General features: G+C 41.6%; 1 protein-coding gene across 4 annotated transcripts in view; it reads right to left on the bottom strand.

The window, feature by feature from the left end:
• plekhg4b (pleckstrin homology domain containing, family G (with RhoGef domain) member 4B) overlaps positions 1 to 22,784 on the bottom strand; it is a 94,188-nt gene that overhangs the window by 36,956 nt on the left and 34,448 nt on the right. For all 4 annotated transcript variants that reach the window (XM_082959587.1, XM_082959588.1, XM_045697041.2 and 1 more), the window contains exons 4-16: positions 18,585 to 18,794; positions 17,023 to 17,146; positions 16,565 to 16,658; positions 12,879 to 12,968; positions 11,162 to 11,278; positions 10,060 to 10,158; positions 9,586 to 9,728; positions 9,157 to 9,295; positions 8,746 to 8,868; positions 8,465 to 8,629; positions 7,448 to 7,623; positions 2,578 to 3,402; positions 1,305 to 1,554 (exon numbers count right to left, since the gene is read on the bottom strand). In XM_082959587.1, the coding sequence (XP_082815713.1) occupies positions 1,305 to 1,554; positions 2,578 to 3,402; positions 7,448 to 7,623; positions 8,465 to 8,629; positions 8,746 to 8,868; positions 9,157 to 9,295; positions 9,586 to 9,728; positions 10,060 to 10,158; positions 11,162 to 11,278; positions 12,879 to 12,968; positions 16,565 to 16,658; positions 17,023 to 17,146; positions 18,585 to 18,794 (2,555 nt within the window). The remainder of the gene's footprint in view (positions 1 to 1,304; positions 1,555 to 2,577; positions 3,403 to 7,447; positions 7,624 to 8,464; positions 8,630 to 8,745; positions 8,869 to 9,156; positions 9,296 to 9,585; positions 9,729 to 10,059; positions 10,159 to 11,161; positions 11,279 to 12,878; positions 12,969 to 16,564; positions 16,659 to 17,022; positions 17,147 to 18,584; positions 18,795 to 22,784) is intronic.

The raw sequence follows: 22,784 nt of genomic DNA, 5'->3' as shown, positions 1-22,784 counted from the left end.
GGAGAGTGTCTGCCTGCCTGTCTGTCAACATGACTCACGTGTCTGAGGAAACAGCTGCTGATGGACAGGGGAGAGTGTCTGCCTGTCTGTCAACATGACTCACGTGTCTGAGGAAACAGCTGCTGATGGACAGGGGAGAGTGTCTGCCTGTCTGTCAACATGACTCACGTGTCTGAGGAAACAGCTGCTGATGGACAGGGGAGAGTGTCTGCCTGTCTGTCAACATGACTCACGTGTCTGAGGAAACAGCTGCTGATGGACAGGGGAGAGTGTCTGCCTGCCTGTCTGTCAACATGACTCACGTGTCTGAGGAAACAGCTGCTGATGGACAGGGGAGAGTGTCTGCCTGTCTGTCAACATGACTCACGTGTCTGAGGAAACAGCTGCTGATGGACAGGGGAGAGTGTCTGCCTGTCTGTCAACATGACTCACGTGTCTGAGGAAACAGCTGCTGATGGACAGGGGAGAGTGTCTGCCTGTCTGTCAACATGACTCACGTGTCTGAGGAAACAGCTGCTGATGGACAGGGGAGAGTGTCTGCCTGCCTGTCTGTCAACATGACTCACGTGTCTGAGGAAACAGCTGCTGATGGACAGGGGAGAGTGTCTGCCTGTCTGTCAACATGACTCACGTGTCTGAGGAAACAGCTGCTGATGGACAGGGGAGAGTGTCTGCCTGTCTGTCAACATGACTCACGTGTCTGAGGAAACAGCTGCTGATGGACAGGGGAGAGTGTCTGCCTGTCTGTCAACATGACTCACGTGTCTGAGGAAACAGCTGCTGATGGACAGGGGAGAGTGTCTGCCTGTCTGTCAACATGACTCACGTGTCTGAGGAAACAGCTGCTGATGGACAGGGGAGAGTGTCTGCCTGTCTGTCAACATGACTCACGTGTCTGAGGAAACAGCTGCTGATGGACAGGGGAGAGTGTCTGCCTGCCTGTCAACATGACTCACGTGTCTGAGGAAACAGCTGCTGATGGACAGGGGAGAGTGTCTGCCTGTCTGTCAACATGACTCACGTGTCTGAGGAAACAGCTGCTGATGGACAGGGGAGAGTGTCTGCCTGCCTGTCTGTCTGCGTGTCTGTCTACCTTTTTGTCTGTCTGCCTGTCTGTCAACATGACTCACGTGTCTGAGGAAACAGCTGCTGATGGACAGGGGAGAGTGTCTGCCTGTCTGTCAACATGACTCACGTGTCTGAGGAAACAGCTGCTGATGGACAGGGGAGAGTGTCTGCCTGCCTGTCTGTCTGCGTGTCTGTCTACCTTTTTGTCTGTCTGCCTGTCTGTCAACATGACTCACGTGTCTGAGGAAACAGCTGCTGATGGACAGGGGAGAGTGGGCCGAGGCCTCCAGCTCTTTCAGGAAGTACTGGCAGTGGAAGTTACACAGTTTCTCCATGTTGCCAAAGATAATGCTGCGCTTCCCCCAGAGGTCCTGAGGCAGGTCCAGACGCTCCATCTCTGGGAAGTAGTGCTCGATGACGTAGCTGAGGGAACGCACATACTCCCTCTCCGTGGAGATCATCTCAGCCATGATGTGCTGCACTTTACTGTTGAGGAGGGAAGAGACAGAGATCCTATCATTTACTGTTGAGGAGGGAAGAGACAGAGATCCTATCATTTACTGTTGAGGAGGGAAGAGACAGAGATCCTATCATTTACTGTTGAGGAGGGAAGAGACAGAGATCCTATCATTTACTGTTGAGGAGGGAAGAGACAGAGATCCTATCATTTACTGTTGAGGAGGGAAGAGACAGAGATCCTATCATTTACTGTTGAGGAGGGAAGAGACAGAGATCCTATCATTTACTGTTGAGGAGGGAAGAGACAGAGATCCTATCATTTACTGTTGAGGAGGGAAGAGACAGAGATCTTATCATTTACTGTTGAGGAGGGAAGAGACAGAGATCCTATCATTTACTGTTGAGGAGGGAAGAGACAGAGATCCTATCATTTACTGTTGAGGAGGGAAGAGACAGAGATCCTATCATTTACTGTTGAGGAGGGAAGAGACAGAGATCCTATCATTTACTGTTGAGGAGGGAAGAGACAGAGATCCTATCATTTACTGTTGAGGAGGGAAGAGACAGAGATCCTGTCATTCAATGAATTCAAGTTTTTCTGACCAAAATGGCAGATTTTTCATTCATGTTGCTTGGATGCCATGGCCACTCTAGTGTTCTATTTAATTATGTGGTAAGAGATATGGAGCCATGAAGCCATATGGGTCCTGGTCTAAAGTAGTGCACTATATAGGAAATAGGGTGCCATTTGGGACACAGACAGTATTATTTTGTTAATTTAGCTGACAGTGTGTCCTGTAGCATTGCGGGTAGGGCCAGTAACTGAAAGGTTGCTGGGTTGAATCCCCGAGCTGACAAGGTAAAAAATCAGTCGTTCTGCCCCTGAACAAGGCAGTTAACCCAGTGTTCCCCGAAGACGTGGATGTTGATTAAGGCAGCCCTCCACACCTCTCTGATTCAGAGGGGTTGGGTTAAATGTAGAAGACACATTTCAGTTGAAGGCATTTAGTTGTACATCTGACTAGGTCTCCCTCTTTCCCTTTCCCTCACCTGCTATGCTTCTTTCCATCTCCCTCTGGGTGTCTGGTGGGGGAGGACATGCTGCGGCTGCGTCCCAGCGCCGGGCTCACCACGTCAGGCCTCTGCAGCTTCTTCTCCACCGACACGTTGTTGGCCACCTCCAGCCCCTTGATGTACACCCCCGTGTAACCATGCAGGTGGCTGGTGTCAACGTGGCCACCGCCACCGTCCTGCGCTGCCGGCAGCTCATAGCTCAGCGTCTTCTTCATGATCTTCTTGAGCGGCTGTTTGCGGTGCTGGTGGTGCTGGTGGTGATGGTGGAGATGGTGGAGTGGCGTCCCAGACGACGAATAGACAGGCTCCGAGTGGCAGGAGGCGGCCCCCAGGGAGTCGATGGTGCAGTCGCTGTCCGTGTCGTCGAACAGAGAGGGGCTCTGCCGCAGCTTGAGGAGGAGGGGGTCTCCCTCTGGGGCGGGGGGGAAGGGGAAGAGGGAGGAGGAGGTGAAGGAGCAGGAGGAGGGGCTCTTGTTGTTGTTGGAGGAGAAGTGCCCTGTGGAGTGAGGCTTGGTTTCTTCCTCCAGAGACGACACTATGATCCTTGACCCCAGAGTGGGCAACTCAGGTAAAACAAGATCCCCTGCCGCAGCCCCATGCTGCTCCGTGTGAGTGCAGCCCCCCTGTCTGTCTGCAGTCTCTGACGGGTCTTTGGTTAGATTTCTGGCTGCAGAGTCAGAGGCTGCAGAGTCAGAGGCTGCAGTAGCTGCTGCTGTGGCCTGGACCAGGGTTTCCTCCAGCTGGTTCTTGGTCTGTTGACACTTGGTCCACAGGACGTTCCACTGATGGGTCTGCCGGGGGCTGGCCAGAGGGAGAGAGACAAGGTCAGTGGAAAAAAACGGCTGTAGTGTGAAGTTGCCCCAAGACACTCATCTGGGGTAAGTTTTTCATTTCCCCCACTAATGGTGAAGGTTAGGATTGAGGGAGGTGAAGCTGATCCTAGATCTGTACTTAGGGGAAACTGCACCCCAAAGTGAAAAAAGCCCCCTAAATGATTTATTTATTATTTGAAATAAAAACAACTAACAAACAAATAATACTTAGTAGCAAAAAGAATATGGCAACTACAGTCTAATAATAATAACTATGACATAATAATAATAATATTAACTATGACATAATAATAATAATAATATGGCAACTACAGTCTAATAATAATAACTATGACATAATAATAATAATAATAATAACTATGACATAATAATAATAATAATAACTATGACATAATAATAATAATAATATGGCAACTACAGTCTAATAATAATAACTATGACATAATAATAATAATAATATGGCAACTACAGTCTAATAATATTAACTATGATATAATAATACTAATAATAACTATGACATAATAATAATATGGTAACTACTGTCAAATAATAATAACTATGACATAATAATACTAATAATAACTATGACATAATAATACTAATAATAACTATGACATAATAATAATAATAATAATATGGCAACTACAGTCTAATAATAATAACTATGATATAATAATACTAATAATAACTATGACATAATAATAATAATATGGTAACTACTGTCAAATAATAATAACTATGACATAATAATACTAATAATAACTATGACATAATAATAATAATAATAATATGGCAACTACAGTCTAATAATAATAACTATGATATAATAATACTAATAATAACTATGACATAATAATAATAATATGGTAACTACTGTCAAATAATAATAACTATGACATAATAATACTAATAATAACTATGACATAATAATAATAATAATAATATGGTAACTACTGTCAAATAATAATAACTATGACATAATAATACTAATAATAACTATGACATAATAATATGGTAACTATTGTTTAATAATAATAACTATGACATAATGATAATAATAATATGGTAACTACTGTTTAATAATAATAACTATGACATAATAATAATAATAATAACTATGACATAATAATAATATGGTAACTATTGTTTAATATAATAACTATGACATAATAATAATATGGTAACTACTGTTTAATAATAATAACTATGACATAATAATAATATGGTAACTATTGTTTAATAATAATAACTATGACATAATAATAATATGGTAACTACTGTTTAATAATAATAACTATGACATAATAATAATATGGTAACTATTGTTTAATAATAATAACTATGATATAATAATAATAACTACGACATAATAATAAAAATAATAACTATGACATAATAATATGGTAACTATTGTTTAATAATAATAACTATGATATAATAATAATAACTACGACATAATAATAAAAATAATAACTATGACATAATAATATGGTAACTATTGTTTAATAATAATAACTATGATATAATAATAATAATAATAACTATGACATAATAATACAAATAATAACTATGACATAATAATAATATGGTAACTACTGTCTAATAATAATAACTATGACATAATAATACTAATAATAACTATGACATAATAATAATAATAATAATATGGCAACTACTGTCTAACAATAATAACTATGACATAATAATAATATGGTAACTACTGTTTAATAATAATAACTATGATATAATAATAATAACTACGACATAATAATAAAAATAATAACTATGACATAATAATATGGTAACTATTGTTTAATAATAATAACTATGATATAATAATAATAATAATAACTATGACATAATAATACAAATAATAACTATGACATAATAATAATATGGTAACTACTGTCTAATAATAATAACTATGACATAATAATAATATGGTAACTACTGTTTAATAATAATAACTATGACATAATAATAATATGGTAACTACTGTTTAATAATAATAACTATGACATAATAATAATAATAATAACTATGACATAATAATAATATGGTAACTACTGTCTAATAATAATAACTATGATATAATAATACTAATAATAACTATGACATAATAATAATAATATGGTAACTACAGTCTAATAATATTAACTATGACATAATAATAATAATAATAACTATGACATAATAATAATAATAATATGGCAACTACAGTCTAATAATAATAACTATGACATAATAATAATATGGTAACTACTGTTTAATAATAATAACTATGACATAATAATAATAATAATAACTATGACATAATAATAATATGGTAACTACTGTCTAATAATAATAACTATGACATAATAATAATAATAATAACTATGACATAATAATAATAATAATATGGCAACTACAGTCTAATAATAATAACTATGACATAATAATAATAATAATAACTATGACATAATAATAATAATAATAACTATGACATAATAATAATAATAATATGGTAACTACTGTCTAATAATAATAACTATGATATAATAATACTAATAATAACTATGACATAATAATAATATGGTAACTACTGTCTAATAATAATAACTATGACATAATAATAATAATAATAACTATGACATAATAATAATATGGTAACTACTGTCTAATAATAATAACTATGATATAATAATACTAATAATAACTATGACATAATAATAATAATAATAATATGGTAACTACTGTCTAATAATAATAACTATGACATAATAATAATAATAATAACTATGACATAATAATAATAATAATATGGTAACTACTGTCTAATAATAATAACTATGACATAATAATAATATGGTAACTACTGTCTAATAATAATAACTATGACATAATAATAATAATAATAACTATGACATAATAATAATATGGTAACTACTGTCTAATAATAATAACTATGATATAATAATAATAATAATAACTATGACATAATAATAATATGGTAACTACTGTCTAACAATAATAACTATGACATAATAGCTCCTTGTCAATCTTCCACAATAGGAGACCGCCTAATCCTGCCTAATGAGCGGGCCGGCCGTGGTCCAAGAAGTTTTGATTTGTGTCCTATGAAAACACATTGTTTTCTATTCCTAAAATAGCAATGGCAGGTGGAATCCCAAAAAGACAAAAAGGCGGCCAATATGATGCAGAAAACTTAAGTTAAACTTTCACAAAGAAATGAACAAAAATATAGCGATACTATTAGGATGTAGGATCTTATTTGGATCTGCATTAGCTGTTGCTGAAGCTAGTTTACTCTTTCCTTTCCTATACTACCCTATCCTACCTTTTCCTATCCTACCCCATCCTACCCTATCCTACCCCATCCAACCCTACCCTATCCTACCCCATCCTACTCTTTCCTATCTTATCCTACTCTTTTCTTTCCTATTCTACCCCACCCTACCCTACCCTATCCCATCCTACCCTATCCCATCCTACTCTTTCCTATCCTACCCTATTCACCCTACCCTATCCTATCCTACTCTTTCCTATCCTATCCTATCTTACTCTTTCCTATCTTACCCTATCCTACTCTTTCCTATCCTACACTTTTCTATCCTACCCTATCATAATAATTCCTATCCTACCGTAGCCTACTCTTTCCTATCCTATCCTACTCTTTCCTACCCTACTCTTTCCTATCCTATCCTGTACTACCCCACCCTATCCTACCCTATCCTACCCGATCATACTCTTTCCTATCCTACCCCATCCTGCTCTTTCCTATCCTACCCTACCCCACCCTATCCTACCCCATCCTACTCTTTCCTATCCTACCCCATCCTGCTCTTTCCTATCCTACACTACTCCACCCTATCCTACCCCATTCTACTCTTTCCTATCATCCCCTATCCTATTCTACTCTTTCCTATCCTACCCTACCCTATCCTATCCTACCCTACCCTACCTTACCCCACCCTATCCTTCCCCAGCCTATCTTACAGCAGGTGGTATACCTGTCCAAGGACAGGACCATATCATTGAGGGGGCTGAAGTTGTCCAGGGAGAACGTAGAGGCCTCCATCTGATAGTCCTGGAGGATCTCAAGTACTGCAGAAGGGAGGCTCACACCACTGCTGTCCAGGTTCAGCTGCCTGAAGTAGTCCTGGCAGTGCTCCATCCACTGGTTAGCCTGCAGGACAGGACGGATAGCACGTAAAAATACAATTACAACAGACACTGAGTGGACAAAACATTAAGAACACCGGCTCTTTCAATGACACAGACTGACCAGGTGAATCCAGGTGAAAGCTAAGATCCCTTATTGATGTCACTTGTTAAATCCACTTCAACCAGTGTAGATGAAGGGGAGGAGACAGGTTAAAGAAGGATTTTTAAGCCTTGAGACAATTAAGACATGGATTGTGTATGTGTGCCATTCAGAGGGTGAATGGGCAAGACAAAGATTTAAGTTCCTTAGAATGGGGTATGGTAGTAGGTGCCAGGCGCACCGCTTTATGTCATGAACTGTAACGCTGCTGGGTTTTTCACACTCAACAGATTCCAGTGTATCAAGAAGGATTCACCACCCAAAGGACATTCAGCCAACTTGACACAACTGTGGGAAGCATTGGAGTCAACATGGGCCAGCATCCCTGTGGAAAGCTTTCAATGCCTTGTAGAGTCCATGTCCTGATGAATTGAGGCTGTTCTGAGGGCAAAAGGGGGTGCAACTCAATATTAGTAAGGTGTTCTTAATGTTTTGTACTCTCAGTGTATATGATTGATATAATGTTTAAAATCTGTATCTATTGTATCTATCAAAAGGTCAAGGTTCAAACACAGCATCATAGTAAGGAGGATCAACCCTTACAGTATTCTGTGTCACAAATGGCTCCCTATTCCCTTTTTTACCAGGATTCATAGTGCCATTTGGGATGCAGCCCAAGACATCTCATCACATACTTTTTCCTCAACCTCTCTTGCTTGAGAAATAAACGAAGAATCAGAAATGATCCTGGGTCTGTCTTTACCGAGCCGTAGAACTCGTAGAGGTTGGTGAGGATGTCTAGCTGGTTCTTCCTCCTCTCCACTCTGCCCAGGATGGATCCCAGGTGCTGTTTGAAGTCCAGCAAGGCCGAGCTGGGGAGAGACTCCCCTGACTGCCTGACCAGCAGTAAACCCTGCTTCTGCTGCTGCTGTACGTGGACAGAGAGGAGAGGATCATGGGAAATTCAGTTTATAAGAGTCTTAGAAGCAGTTTTCAAAGCAGAAAACAACAAGTCAGGAAGAAATGTACAATGTTGAAACTTACAACTGACTCTTCAAAGAACTGTTCCAAACTCTGCCTCATGTCTTTGACCGTAGCCAGAGAGAGATGGAGAGAGTCCAGGGGAGTGAGGTGCTTCTCTCCTTCCACACTGAACCATACTTTGATCTGGAGAGAGAGACAGAATGAGATGGGATGTAGGCTTTTATTTAATACGCTAACATCCAATACTTCAGAATCAGGGCCACTGTAGCTCATATTATGACATTACTAGCAGCTTATTAGTCATTAGTAGATCAAGTTAGAAATTACTTTAACATACTGTATGTAAGCACAATCACAACACCAGAATGAAATGTCAAAAGACAAGCCATCTGTCTGACTGAAGTGAAATCACAACGACAGAATGAAATGCCAAAAGACAAGCCATCTGACTGACTGACGTGAAAATCCCACCTGCTCTGTCTGTTCCTCAAACCTGCGGACCTCCAGCAGACTCTCCAGCTGTTTCAGGGACTTGTTGGAGAGGATCACCAGTTTATGGACCTCCTCATCCACCTGGTTATAAAGGACATTCACCATGTCCACTGAATCCCTGGATGGACAACAAGGACAACAGTAGGTTGGCAACAAATGGTGATGGGTAATAGATTTATCATCAGTGACCATAGCTATATATGCTTGTGTTGAGTGTTATGCATGCACCACTGTCTGAATGCTTTATAAAGGTGTTAAACATCATCTCTACAGAGATTTAATGCATCCAACACTCTGATCTTTGGATTGAACTCAGATGTGTCTCAAATGGCACACTCTTCCCTATATAGTGCACTACATTTGATCCAATAGTAAGTTCTGGTTATGCAGACCCTCTCCCAGCAGTACCTGTAGTTGTCATTCTCACAGGCCTCGTCCTTCCTGATACGGGCCAGGACTGTTCCTCCCTCCAGCCTCAGTCTGTTCAGACAGGTGTCCTCCAACACACACTTCATCAGAGACCTCTGCTGCTCCAACACCTCAGATACCTCCTGAACCAGACACACACACACACACACTTCATCAGAGACCTCTGCTGCTCCAACACCTCAGATACCTCCTGAACCAGACACACACACACACACTTCATCAGAGACCTCTGCTGCTCCAACACCTCAGATACCTCCTGAACCAGACACACACACACACACACACACACACAGACACACACAGACACACACAGACACAGACACACACACACACAGACACACACACAGACACACACACACAGACACACACACACAGACACACACACACACACACACACACACACACACACACACACACACACACACACACACACACACACACACACACACAGACCTTAGTGCTCTCCAGGTTGCTGCTGCTGCTCAATGTAGAGATAGAAGACTGGAGGGAGGAGAGAGCCACGCTGCAACTGCTGGCAAACGGCTCAATTTTCTGACAGACGGGATGAAGAGAGAGAGAGAGAGAGAGAGAATGAGAGAGAGAGAGAATGAGAGAGAGAGAGAGAGAGAGAGAGAGAGAGAGAGAGAGAGAGAGAGAGAGAGAGAGAGAGAGAGAGAGAGAGAGAGAGAGAGAGACAGAGAGACAGAGAGAGAGAGAGAGAGAAAACAAAAGAGAGAGAGAGAGAGAGAGAGAAAAAGAGAGAGAGAGAGAGAGAGAGAATGAGAGAGAGAATGAGAGAGAGAGAGAGAGAGAGAGAATGAGAGAGAGAATGAGAGAGAGAGAGAGAGAGAGAGAGAGAGAGAGAGAGAGAGAGAATGAGAGAGAGAGAGAGAGAGACAGAGAGAGAGAGAGAGAGAGAGAGAGAATGAGAGAGAGAGAGAGAGAGAGAATGAGAGAGAGAGAGAGAGAGAGAGAGAGGAGAGAGACAGAGAGAGAATGAGAGAGAGAGAGAGCGAGAGAGAGAGAGAGAACGAGAGAGAGTGAGAGAGAATGAGAGAGAGCAAGAGAGCGAGAGAGAGAGAGAGAGAGAGAGAGAGAGAGAGAGAGAGCAAGAGAGAGAGAGAGAGAGAGAGAGAGAGAGAGAGAGAGAGAGACAGAGAGAGAGAGAGAGAGACAGAGAGAGATGTTACAGACAGAGTTGAGATCAGGGAATACCAGACCATTTAAGTGATAATGCCCTTAAAGCCGGAGTTTGGAGGATATATTGGTGCAGGTGGTGTTAGTCTCGGGCCTAACAACACCTGTGGATTGCACAGTCAGATGAAACAGAGTAAATAGACATTTTAAAGTCATAGATTAAGCCGGTGGTAACTTGTGGAATAGACACCGGTTGGAATGCGGTTTTAACCAATCAGCATCCACGATTAGACCCACCCGTTGTATGAAGTGCACTACATTTGACCAGACACCTATGGGCCCTGGTCAAACGCAGTGCACTACATAGCTAATAGGGTGCCATTTGAGACAACTGTAACCGTGGTGATGTGATTCCTACCTGTCTGAAGGCGACCCAGTGGTTGTGGTCGTAGGGGAACGTTCCGTCCAGGTCTCTAGTGAGCTGACTGGAGTCTATGTGCTTCAACAGAGCCTTCAGGGATGTCAGGATCTCCGTCTGCATGGGGACAGAGGGACACACACTCACTGTACCTCCCCACCAGGGTCGGGGCCTGTGGGCAGCAGGGTTGGAGTCAATTCCATTTCAATTCCAGTCGATTCAGGAAGTAAACTGAAATTCCTATTCCAATATCAATTATCTTCAATGCTTTTCCAATAAGGAAACTAAAGCTCTCACATCATACCTTGCTACAGATATCATATATAACTGAGTTCAATCATATATAACTTCCACCAAAGCAAAAACGACCATCCTGTCACGTTCTGACCAGTAAGGGGTTATTTGTTATTGTAGTTTGGTCAGGACGTGGCAGAGGGTATTTGTTTTATGTGTTTATGTAGAGGGGTGTTTGTTTAGAGTATTCCGGGGTTTTTGGTTATGTTCTATGTTTCGTATTCTAGGATCTATCTATGTTGTGTATTTCTTTGTGTTGGCCTGGTATGGCTCTCAATCAGGAACAGCTGAGGTGCGTGTTTCCAGTCTGGCACATCCAAAGCCAGCACCACGCACCAGGCCTCCAGTACGTCAGCCCAGTCCAGTACGTCCTGTTCCCGCTCCTCGCACTAGCCCTGAGGTGCGTGTTTCATCCAAAGCCAGGATGTGCCAGACTTTTGTGTCTCTAATAAAAGTTAAGATGAGCACTCAACCCGCTGCATTTTGGTCCACTTCGTACGACGACTGTTACACATCCACTATATAATATAAAATGACAGGTAACCTTGATGATGGAAGTAAAGAAATGTAACTAAGAAAAATCATCATGAGAGACAGAATGATCTGTAATACATATCGCTCTGTTGCAGGTTTCATCAAGACAACTAACCAATCACATCCTTTTATCCCCGTGTCATGTAGTTTCAATAGGAACAGACATGTCTTGAACTTTACTGTAGAAACCTATGGAGGAATTCCAGAGATAATCACTTAACTGATGTTGGACCTAAACCCTGATTAGATGTGCCTGGCTGTGTGATGGATGTTGTGGGTGATTTCAGTATGTTTTCAGTGGGACAGACGTGTGTGTGTGTGTGTGTGTGTGTGTGTGTGTGTGTGTGTGTGTGTGTGTGTGTGTGTGTGTGTGTGTGTGTGTGTGTGTGTGTGTGTGTGTGTGTGTGTGTGTGTGTGTGTGTGTGTGTGTGTGTGTGTGTGTGTGTGTGTGTGTGACAGTCAGAAGTAGGTAGGTAAGGCTGGTGATGAAGAGATGATTACATTTTCCACAGTCAGACATGCAGCTTCACGCAAACCTACATAGCACAGATACCCCAGCTCTCAACAACACACCATGACCCGACACGCTACACGCTAAACACACACACACACGGCCTCACTCAGGTCAAGGACATGACATTGACAGGCTGCTAGCTACAACTCAATACAACAGCCTTGGTGTATCTGAATAGACTTGGAGGTGTCTGTGAAAACGCTGTAGCCTTCCTCATGTTACATTGTGTTGGTCACTGCGTGTGGAAAATGTTAGGATTCTGGTTGCAGTGGGAATGTAAGAAATACTCCCAAGATATGTGATTTGAAGTCTTGATTTAGACAAGAACGCACAATGCAAATATCACAGCAAATGAGTCATTATTTAATATTTTACCTGCACAGTAGTAATGTCTCTTTCAGGCTTGATAGTTGTCTCCTTGTCCACAAGGAGCAGGACGGAGTAAAGTGCATTTGGTAATAAAGCCTGGGGGAAAAGCAACACAAATTGACATGTACAGTATTAAGAGGGGGCGCTACATGAACTAAAACACCACAATAGATCATCATTATAAAATCAGAACTCTTCATGTGCCTGTTGTGTGCAGGCTGGATGCTGGTGGACCTGTACATGTGTGTATTTGTGTGTGTGTCACATTTAAAACAATCACGTGAAAAAAACAAGTGCTTTTCAGAATGCACATGTGAACAAATCACATGTGAACAAATCACATGTGAACAAATCACATGTGAACAAATCACATGTGAACAAATCACATGTGAACAAATCACATGTGAAAAAACGTGTTTTAACCCTTTTCCACATTATTACTTTCACCACTTCCAACTACATCCAGGGACTGAGCAGGACTGCTAGAATGAATGTGCCAAAACCTGCAACTGGTGAAAAGGCAGTGAAAGCAAAGGCCAGGGTAACATAAGGAAAGGCCAGGGTAACATAAGGGAAGGCCAGGGTAACATAAGGAAAGGCCAGGGTAACATAAGGAAAGGCCAGGGTAACATAAGGAAAGGCCAGGGTAACATAAGAAAAGGCCAGGTTAAAATAAGGAAAGGCCAGGGTAACATAAGGAAAGGCCAGGTTAAAATAAGGAAAGGCCAGGGTAACATAAGAAAAGGCCAGGTTAAAATAAGGAAAGGCCAGGGTAACATAAGGGAAGGCCAGGGTAACATAAGGAAAGGCCAGGGTAACATAAGGAAAGGCCAGGGTAACATAAGGAAAGGCCAGGGTAACATAAGGAAAGGCCAGGGTAACATAAGGAAAGGCCAGGGTAACATAAGGAAAGGCCAGGTTAAAATAAGGAAAGGCCAGGTTAAAATAAGGAAAGGCCAGGGTAACATAAGAAAAGGCCAGGTTAAAATAAGGAAAGGCCAGGGTAACATAAGGGAAGGCCAGGTTAAAATAAGGAAAGGCCAGGGTAACATAAGGAAAGAGAGGGGAACATTGCAGGAAAGAGGGAGACGTTTTTTTGAATTGCATTATCATAACAAATGTTTCACTGAAAAAATGTTTGCATTCATTTACAATTAATTTGCTCTCAGGGTAACATATTAAGTAACAATATTAAGGGGCTTTTGTTTTGCCATCAATACCTTGGGGCTTTTGTTTTGCCATCAATACCTTGGGGCTATTGTTTTGCCATCAATACCTTGGGGCTTTTGTTTTGCCATCAATACCTTGGGGCTTTTGTTTTGCCATCAATACCTTGGGGCTTTTGTTTTGCCATCAATACCTTGGGGCTTTTGTTTTGCCATCAATACCTTGGGGCTTTTGTTTTGCCATCAATACCTTGGGGCTATTGTTTTGCCATCAATACCTTGGGGCTTTTGTTTTGCCATCAATACCTTGGGGCTTTTGTTTTGCCATCAATACCTTGGGGCTTTTGTTTTGCCATCAATACCTTGGGGCTTTTGTTTTGCCATCAATACCTTGGGGTTTTTGTTTTGCCATCAATACCTTGGGGCTTTTGTTTTGCCATCAATACCTTGGGGCTTTTGTTTTGCCATCAATACCTTGGGGCTTTTGTTTTGCCATCAATACCTTGGGGCTTTTGTTTTGCCATCAATACCTTGGGGCTTTTGTTTTGCCATCAATACCTTGGGGCTTTTGTTTTGTTTTCAATATCATTATTTTTGTTTGGAATACTAATAATTCTGATGTCAACTTCAGAAGTTTTGCTTGATATTAATGTCTGAAAAGTAACTCTCTCACTAGAGTAGTGCACCACATAACAACACTAGAACTCTATGAAAGGTGCTTAAAGCGGCCATCTTTAATTTAAACACTAACAGTGTTCTCACCGCCACAGTAAAAAGTTGAGGGATGGGTCTGGAGAAATGCAACCACTCTCCAATCCATAGACTATGCTATGGATGCAAGGACTGACCGTCCATGATGTCAAATAGTAGTAACCATGTTTAGAGGCTATACAATGTTTGTTTACATTTACTTTGTTTACAAACATTGGCATTTTCTTACATGTGAAACCGCAAATTTGACAAGTGCTTTTTTGGCAAGGGAGTGTGTGCATGTCTGTGTGTGTGTGTGAACAGACAAGTAAGAACAGGTCCTCCCCACTAGCCCTGAGGCCCAGCCTTTCTGCCAGTGAAATGTGATGGACCAAGTCACTACACAGAAATCAAAGTACCTCTCCAGAAATCAATCTTCTCTAGACCAAGAAAGGGATGGAAAAACAATAGTAAAGAAGATATATGTGCTGTGCTCCTAAAGTACTATACTATACCATTACTATAGTACTATACCAGAACATTACTATAGTTTTATTCTAGAACATTACTATAGTATTATTCTAGAACATTACTAAAGTAATATACTAGAACATTACCACAGTACTATACTAGAACATCACTACAGTACTACACCAGAGCATTACTATAGTACTATACTAGAACACTAGTAGAGTACTATACTAGAACATTGCTATAGTACTATACTAGAACATTACTACAGTACTATACCAGAACATTACTATAGTATTATTCTAGACCATTACTAAAGTACTATACTAGAACATTACCACAGTACTATACTAGAACATTACTATAGTACTATATTAGAACATTAGTATAGTACTATACTAGAACATTACTACAGTACTATGCAAGAACATTACTACAGTACTATACTAGATCATTACCACAGTACTATACTAGAACATTACTATAGTACTATATTAGAACATTGGTATAGTACTATACTAGAACATTACTATAGTACTATATTAGAACATTAGTATAGTACTATACTAGAACATCACTATAGTACTATACTATAACATTACTATAGTACTATAACATTACTATAGTACTATACTATAGCATTAGTATAGTACTATACTAGAACATTGCTATAGTACTATACTAGAACATTACTACAGTACTATGCTAGAACATTACTAAAGTACTATACTAGAACATTACTACAGTACTATGCAAGAACATTACTACAGTACTATACTAGATCATTACCACAGTACTATACTAGAACATTACTACAGTACTATGCTAGATCATTACCACAGTACTATACTAGAACATTACTATAGTACTATATTAGAACATTAGTATAGTACTATACTAGAACATTACTATAGTACTATATTAGAACATTAGTATAGTACTATACTAGAACATCACTACAGTACTATACTATACCATTACTACAGTAATAAACTATAACATTACTGCAGTACTATACTATAACATTACTATTGTACTATACTAGAGTGTAGTGACAGTGAAAGACCATTTCTTAACACCATGAAAACATTGTTAAGAATCAGGAGGACATAAAGAAACAGCCTGAGGATAGTTCATGTGTGGATGTGGTTCTGATGACATGTTATTTTCTGTTGAAAGCTCATACCTGGAGTTCAGGAAGAGATGATTGAGTCCCAAAATAGCATGTTAATCCCTATATTATAGTGCACTACTTTTGACCAGAGCCCTATGGGTCCTACGGTCAAAAGTAGTGCACTACACTGTATATGGAATAGGGTTCCATTCGGGACGCAGCCAATATTATTGTCATTAGAAAGCTCTCACCTGGAGTTCAGACAGAGATGAGAACAGAGCAGGACTGGGCTGCTGTCTCCTGGTGTCCACTAGCACCGTAAGGCCTTGGTCCCGCCTCTCGCTCCTGAAACCAGAAACTAAACCCATCAGGGTGATCTTGTGAATGGTTAGTCCTTGCATCATCCCTCCTCTCCCCTGTAACTATTCCACAGGTTGTTGCAGTAAATCAGAATGTGTTCTCAGTCAAATGACCTGGTAAAATAAGGGTTAAATAAAATATATATATATATATATAGCCCTGTTATGAGAGTGGTTACATTTCTCCAGACCCATTTCTCAGCTGTTTACCAAAAAGTGTTGGGGTGCCTGGTTTGTTATTTGTTTGAATCCCAGAATGCCCCCTTCAAAGGAAACCGTCCAATAACTAAAGCCTGGACGGGATTTCAGCAGATGAAACCTGAGTGCGGCTGACTGGTTGACTGACTGACCGGAGCGTTGAATAGTAGTAACCCAGGAGACAGGTGAGGTCTTTGGCCGTGCAGCTCTCCCCAGCCCACACCCTCCCCCGCGTGCACACCTGCAGCACCGCTCGCCCGCTGAGGTCTCTGTTACCTGGAAGAGAGAGAGGGGGGGGGGGGGGGGGTCAGCGCTCACTCATACTCAAGTAGGCACTATGAGTGCTTCCCAAATGGTACCCTATTCTCTATATAAAGTAGTGCACTACATTTTGACCAAAGTCTTATGGGTCCTGTTCAAATGTAGTGCACTACAAAGGGAATACCGTAGGTTGCTATTTGGGACGTAGAGAAAGTGACCTGTCTGTTGTTAAGTGTTTGTCGTCATCCCAGGCCCCACAGCACAGCTCAACATACCGCTTTAGTTCAGGATGGCATATCCTCTTACCCTCATCTGATCCAGTCTAAGTAATTTAATAGGCTCCTATTATTCTACATAGAACATTCCCACTCCTACTGAAAACATGCGCCCCAAGCTTCATATGTCACATGGGAGTAAACACTTCATATGTCACATGGGAGTAAACACTTCATATGTCACATGGGAGTAAACACTTCATATGTCACATGGGAGTAAACACTTCATATGTCACATGGGAGTAAACACTTCATATGTCACATGGGAGTAAACACTTCATATGTCACATGGGAGTAAACACTTCATATGTCACATGGGAGTAAACACTTCATATGTCACATGGGAGTAAACACTTCATATGTCACATGGGAGTAAACACTTCATATGTCCCATGGGAGTAAACACTACATATGTCACATGGAAGTAAACACTACATATGTCACATGGAAGTAAACACTTCATATGTCACATGGGAGTAAACACTACATATGTCATATGGGAGTAAACACTTCATATGTCACATGGGAGTAAACACTTCATATGTCACATGGGAGTAAACACTTCATATGTCACATGGGAGTAAACACTACATATGTCACATGGAAGTAAACACTTCATATGTCACATGGGAGTAAACACTACATATGTCACATGGGAGTAAACACTACATATGTCACATGGGAGTAAACACTTCATATGTCACATGGGAGTAAACACTTCATATGTCACATGGGAGTAAACACTTCATATGTCACATGGGAGTAAACACTACATATGTCACATGGAAGTAAACACTTCATATGTCACATGGGAGTAAACACTACATATGTCACATGGGAGTAAACACTACATATGTCACATGGGAGTAAACACTTCATATGTCACATGGGAGTAAACACTTCATATGTCACATGGGAGTAAACACTACATATGTCACATGGGAGTAAACACTACATATGTCACATGGGAGTAAACACTACATATGTCACATGGGAGTAAACACTTCATATGTCACATGGGAGTAAACACTCCATACAGAATGATGGCCCCAGAGGCCAGTGTGTGTGTGTCACCTACCATTTAAGATGATGGCTGCAGAGGTCAGTGTGTGTGTGTGTGTGTGTGTGTGTGTGTGTGTGTGTGTGTGTGTGTGTGTGTGTGTGTGTGTGTCACCAACCAGGTAAGATGATGGCCCCAGAGGCCAGTAGTTCGGGGTTGACCTCTGACACCAGGCTGGGGAGGTGACAGTTAGGGGGTGACCCTGACCCTGGGGTTGGGGCCAGCTGGATGAGGACTTCATTAGAAGGTTTGGGGGGGTGATGGTGTGACTGTGCTCCATCCTGACTGTGCCGCCTGGGGTTAGTGCTGGTGCCACCTTCATGGATCACTAAAGAGAACCAAGACAAAAATGGTATCATTTCAGACAGTATGCTGCTGTTAAAATGGTATCATTTCAGACAGTATGCTGCTGTTAAAATGGTATCATTTCAGACAGTATGCTGCTGTTAAAATGGTATCATTTCAGACAGTATGCTGCTGTTAAAATGGTATCATTTCAGACAGTATGCTGCTATTAAAAATGGTATCATTTCAGACAGTATGCTGCTGTTAAAAATGGTATCATTTCAGACAGTATGCTGCTGTTAAAATGGTATCATTTCAGACAGTATTCTACTATTAAAAATGGTATCATTTCAGACAGTATTCTACTATTAAAAATGGTATCATTTCAGACAGTATGCTGCTGTTAAAAATGGTATCATTTCAGACAGTATTCTACTATTAAAAATGGTATCATTTCAGACAGTATGCTGCTGTTAAAATGGTATCATTTCAGACAGTATTCTACTATTAAAAATGGTATCATTTCAGACAGTATGCTGCTGTTAAAACGGTATCATTTCAGACAGTATGCTGCTGTTAAAAATGGTATAATTTCAGACAGTATTCTACTATTAAAAATGGTATCATTTCAGACAGTATTCTACTATTAAAAATGGTATCATTTCAGACAGTATGCTGCTGTTAAAAATGGTATCATTTCAGAAAGTGTTCTACTAATAAAAATGGGATAATTTCAGACAGTATGCTACTGTTAAAAAATGTATAATTTCAGACAGTATGCTGCTGTTAAAATGGTATCATTTCAGACAGTATTCTACTATTAAAAATTGTATCATTTCAGACAGTATGCTGCTGTTAAAATTGTATCATTTCAGACAGTATGCTACTGTTAAAAATGGTATCATTTCAGACAGTATGCTGCTGTTAAAATTTTTATCATTTCAGACAGTATGCTGCTGTTAAAAATGGTATCATTTCAGACAGTATGCTGCTGTTAAAATGGTATAATTTCAGACAGTATTCTACTATTAAAAATGGTATCATTTCAGACAGTGTGCTGCTGTTAAAAATGGTATCATTTCAGACAGTATGCTACTGTTAAAATTTTTATCATTTCAGACAGTATTCTACTATTAAAAATGGTATCATTTCAGACAGTATGCTGCAGTTAAAAATTGTATCATTTCAGCACCTGTGCTGATGTTAGTGTCTATTGTTGAAACTGTAGAATAAAAACCACTGTCTGAATACCGATTCATTATAATCACTCTATTTACTGTTCCACAGAATGACCACAGAAAGAGGTCATCATTTCACCTCAATGTGTACATCTCTTACATCATAAACCTAAAACCACAATAAACATCATTCAACCTACTTTAATTAGGAATCAACCCGAAAAAGAGAAAAACACCTACAGGGGTAGATAGATAGCAGAGGGAGGGAGGGAAGGAAGGGAGGGAGGGAATGAAGGGAGGGAGGGAAGGGAGGGAGGGAGGGAAGGGAGGGAGGGAAGGGAGGGAAGGAAGGGAGGGAAGGGAGGGAAGGAGGGAGGGAAGGAAGGAAGGAAGGGAGGGAGGGAAGGGAGGGAGGGAAGGGAGGGAAGGAAGGGAGGGAAGGGAGGGAAGGAGGGAGGGACCGAGAGAGAGAGAAGGAGAAGGAGGAGAGAGAGGGAGAGAGAGAAAGAGGGAGCGAGAGAGAGAGAGGGAGAGAGAAGGAGAGAGAGAGAGAGAGAGAGAGAGAGAGAGAGAGAGAAAGAGAGAGAGAGAAAGAGAGAGAGAGAGAGCGAGAGAGAGGGAGAGAGAGAGAGAGAGAGAGAGAGAGAGAGAGAGAGAGAGAGCGAGAGAGAGAGAGGGAGAGAGAAGGAGCGGAGAGAGAGAGAGAGAGAGAGAGAGAGAGAGAGCGAGAGAGAGGGGGGATGTATAATCAGAGACTGCTCTTCCAGACTGAGTCACTGCAGAGACCAGGTGTTCCGTCTGACTCACTAATACCAGACCTGGGTTCAAATACTAACTGAAATCTTTCAAATCCTTTTAGCATTTGCTTTAGTTTGCCTGATGTGCCAGATGGGCGGGGACTATTCTACTGGTTCCCTTGCATCAGGCAAACTCAGTCAAGCCCAGCTAAAATATGAAATTATTTCAAATAGTATTTGAACCCAGGTCTGTTAGCAACTACAAAATAAAACTCTGGATCAAAGACAGACTCCCAACGCCCCACTAACAGGAATGTAGCTCCTGACGTTCCCAACTGGTACCAACCACTGTTACAGCTTACACACTTTCTCCCTTTCTCCTATCCCTCTGGCTGGGGCTGGCTACGAGGCTAGCAGCTCTCACACTCAACATATACAGCCCAGACCTGGGTTCAAATGGTATTTTAAATGTTTTCATGGTTTCAACTGTGAATAGTCCTCTTCAAGATGGTAGCCTACCGCTCAGGCAGAGGAGGCTGCTGAGGGAGGACGGCTCATAACAATGGCTCGAACGGAGTGAATGGAATGGCATCAAACACCGAATATATTCACTCCATTCCAGCCGTTGTTATGAGCCGTCCTCCCTCTGCAGCCTCCACAGGGTCATCTAATACCTGGTAGAAAGTAAAGCAACAAAGGATATGGACACGCCCGGACATAAAAACCTGACCATAAAAGCCATTGTTCATACGTCTTCAAAGTTGTCAATGTGTGAATACAGAGAATGTATAGATAGGGTGTCTCTGAAACATGTATGAGACTAGGAGTAGTGTGTTTAAAACCTTCTCTAACTGGCCCCCTTGTGTTGTCCTGTCCCCTCCCCTCCCAGCCTCTCCCCACCCAGCCCCTCCGAGCCTAGCCCCTCCCCTCCGAGCCTAGCCCCTCCCCTCCGAGCCTAGCCCATCCCCGCCGAGCCTATCTCCTCCCAGCCTAGCCCCTCCCCTCCGAGCCTAGCCCATCCCCTCCGAGCCTATCTCCTCCCAGCCTAGCCCCTCCCTTCCCAGTATAGCCCTCCCCTCCCAGCTTCTTCCATCCCAGCCTGTCCCCTCCTCTCCCAGTCCCTCCAAGCATCTCCCCGCCCCTTCCCTGAGCCTAGCCCCTCCCCTCCGAGCCTATCTCCTCCCAGCCTCTCTCGTCCCCTCCCAGCCTGTCCCCTCCCCTCCCATCATAGCCCCTCCCTTCCCAACTTAGCCTCTCCCTTCCCAGCCTAGCCCCCTTTTGTTCTCAGACACTACATGTACTTCCTGTGTGACTGGCTGTGGCTGTGCAGCCAGCGATTCTGTTTGTAGCAAACTTCCTACATTGCTTTGTTTTGTCAGGAAGTTATAAATGTAGAGTAAAGCCTCTCCTGCATTGTACCCAGTGTCCGCCTGGGTTGTATACAGCGTTTACCACCGTTCTAAGCCATCAATGCAGCCAGGACCTGGTCCCACATTTTTCACCCACACATTTCTGTCTGTCGGAGAACGAAACAGTCTGGACTGGCAAATATAGGATGCATCCCAAATGGCACTCTATTCCCTACATATACACTGAGTGTACAAAGCATTGAAATCACAAGAGGGACATGAATGAAGCAATGGCCACCACAGCCATTACCACCTCACATGGTGGATGAGGGTAATTCCATCCCTTCTCAAAGTGAGGGAGGGTTTTGTTTTCAGAATAAAGTCCTGAAGAAAGTCAGTGTTGGTTCACTGGTTCTCATGTTACTCAGGTGAATGGACCTTACATGAGGACAGGTTAAGGGCTTTTCCTCTGCATTCAGCCCCAGTGGAGGAGGGGGGCACAATGAATGCTATTGTACAGGAGGCAACTCATCTGTTTGGGACCAGAGTCGAGCACAGCCCAGTCCCACATTCACTGGAAGGCCATGTCATCTCACTGTGTGTGAACCTAGCGCCACTGTGTGTGTGAACCTAGCGCCACTGTGTGTGTGTGTGAACCTAGCGCCACTGTGTGTGTGTGTGTGAACCTAGCGCCAGAGTGTGTGTGTGTGTGAACCTAGCGCCAGAGTGTGTGTGTGTGAACCTAGCGCCACTGTGTGTGTGTGTGAAC

The sequence above is a fragment of the Salmo salar genome, chromosome 02, assembly GCF_965601325.2.
Source record: "Salmo salar chromosome 02, fSalSal1, whole genome shotgun sequence".
Taxonomy (NCBI): Eukaryota; Metazoa; Chordata; class Actinopteri; order Salmoniformes; family Salmonidae; genus Salmo; species Salmo salar.
This window is presented reverse-complemented; position numbering and strand designations above follow the sequence as displayed.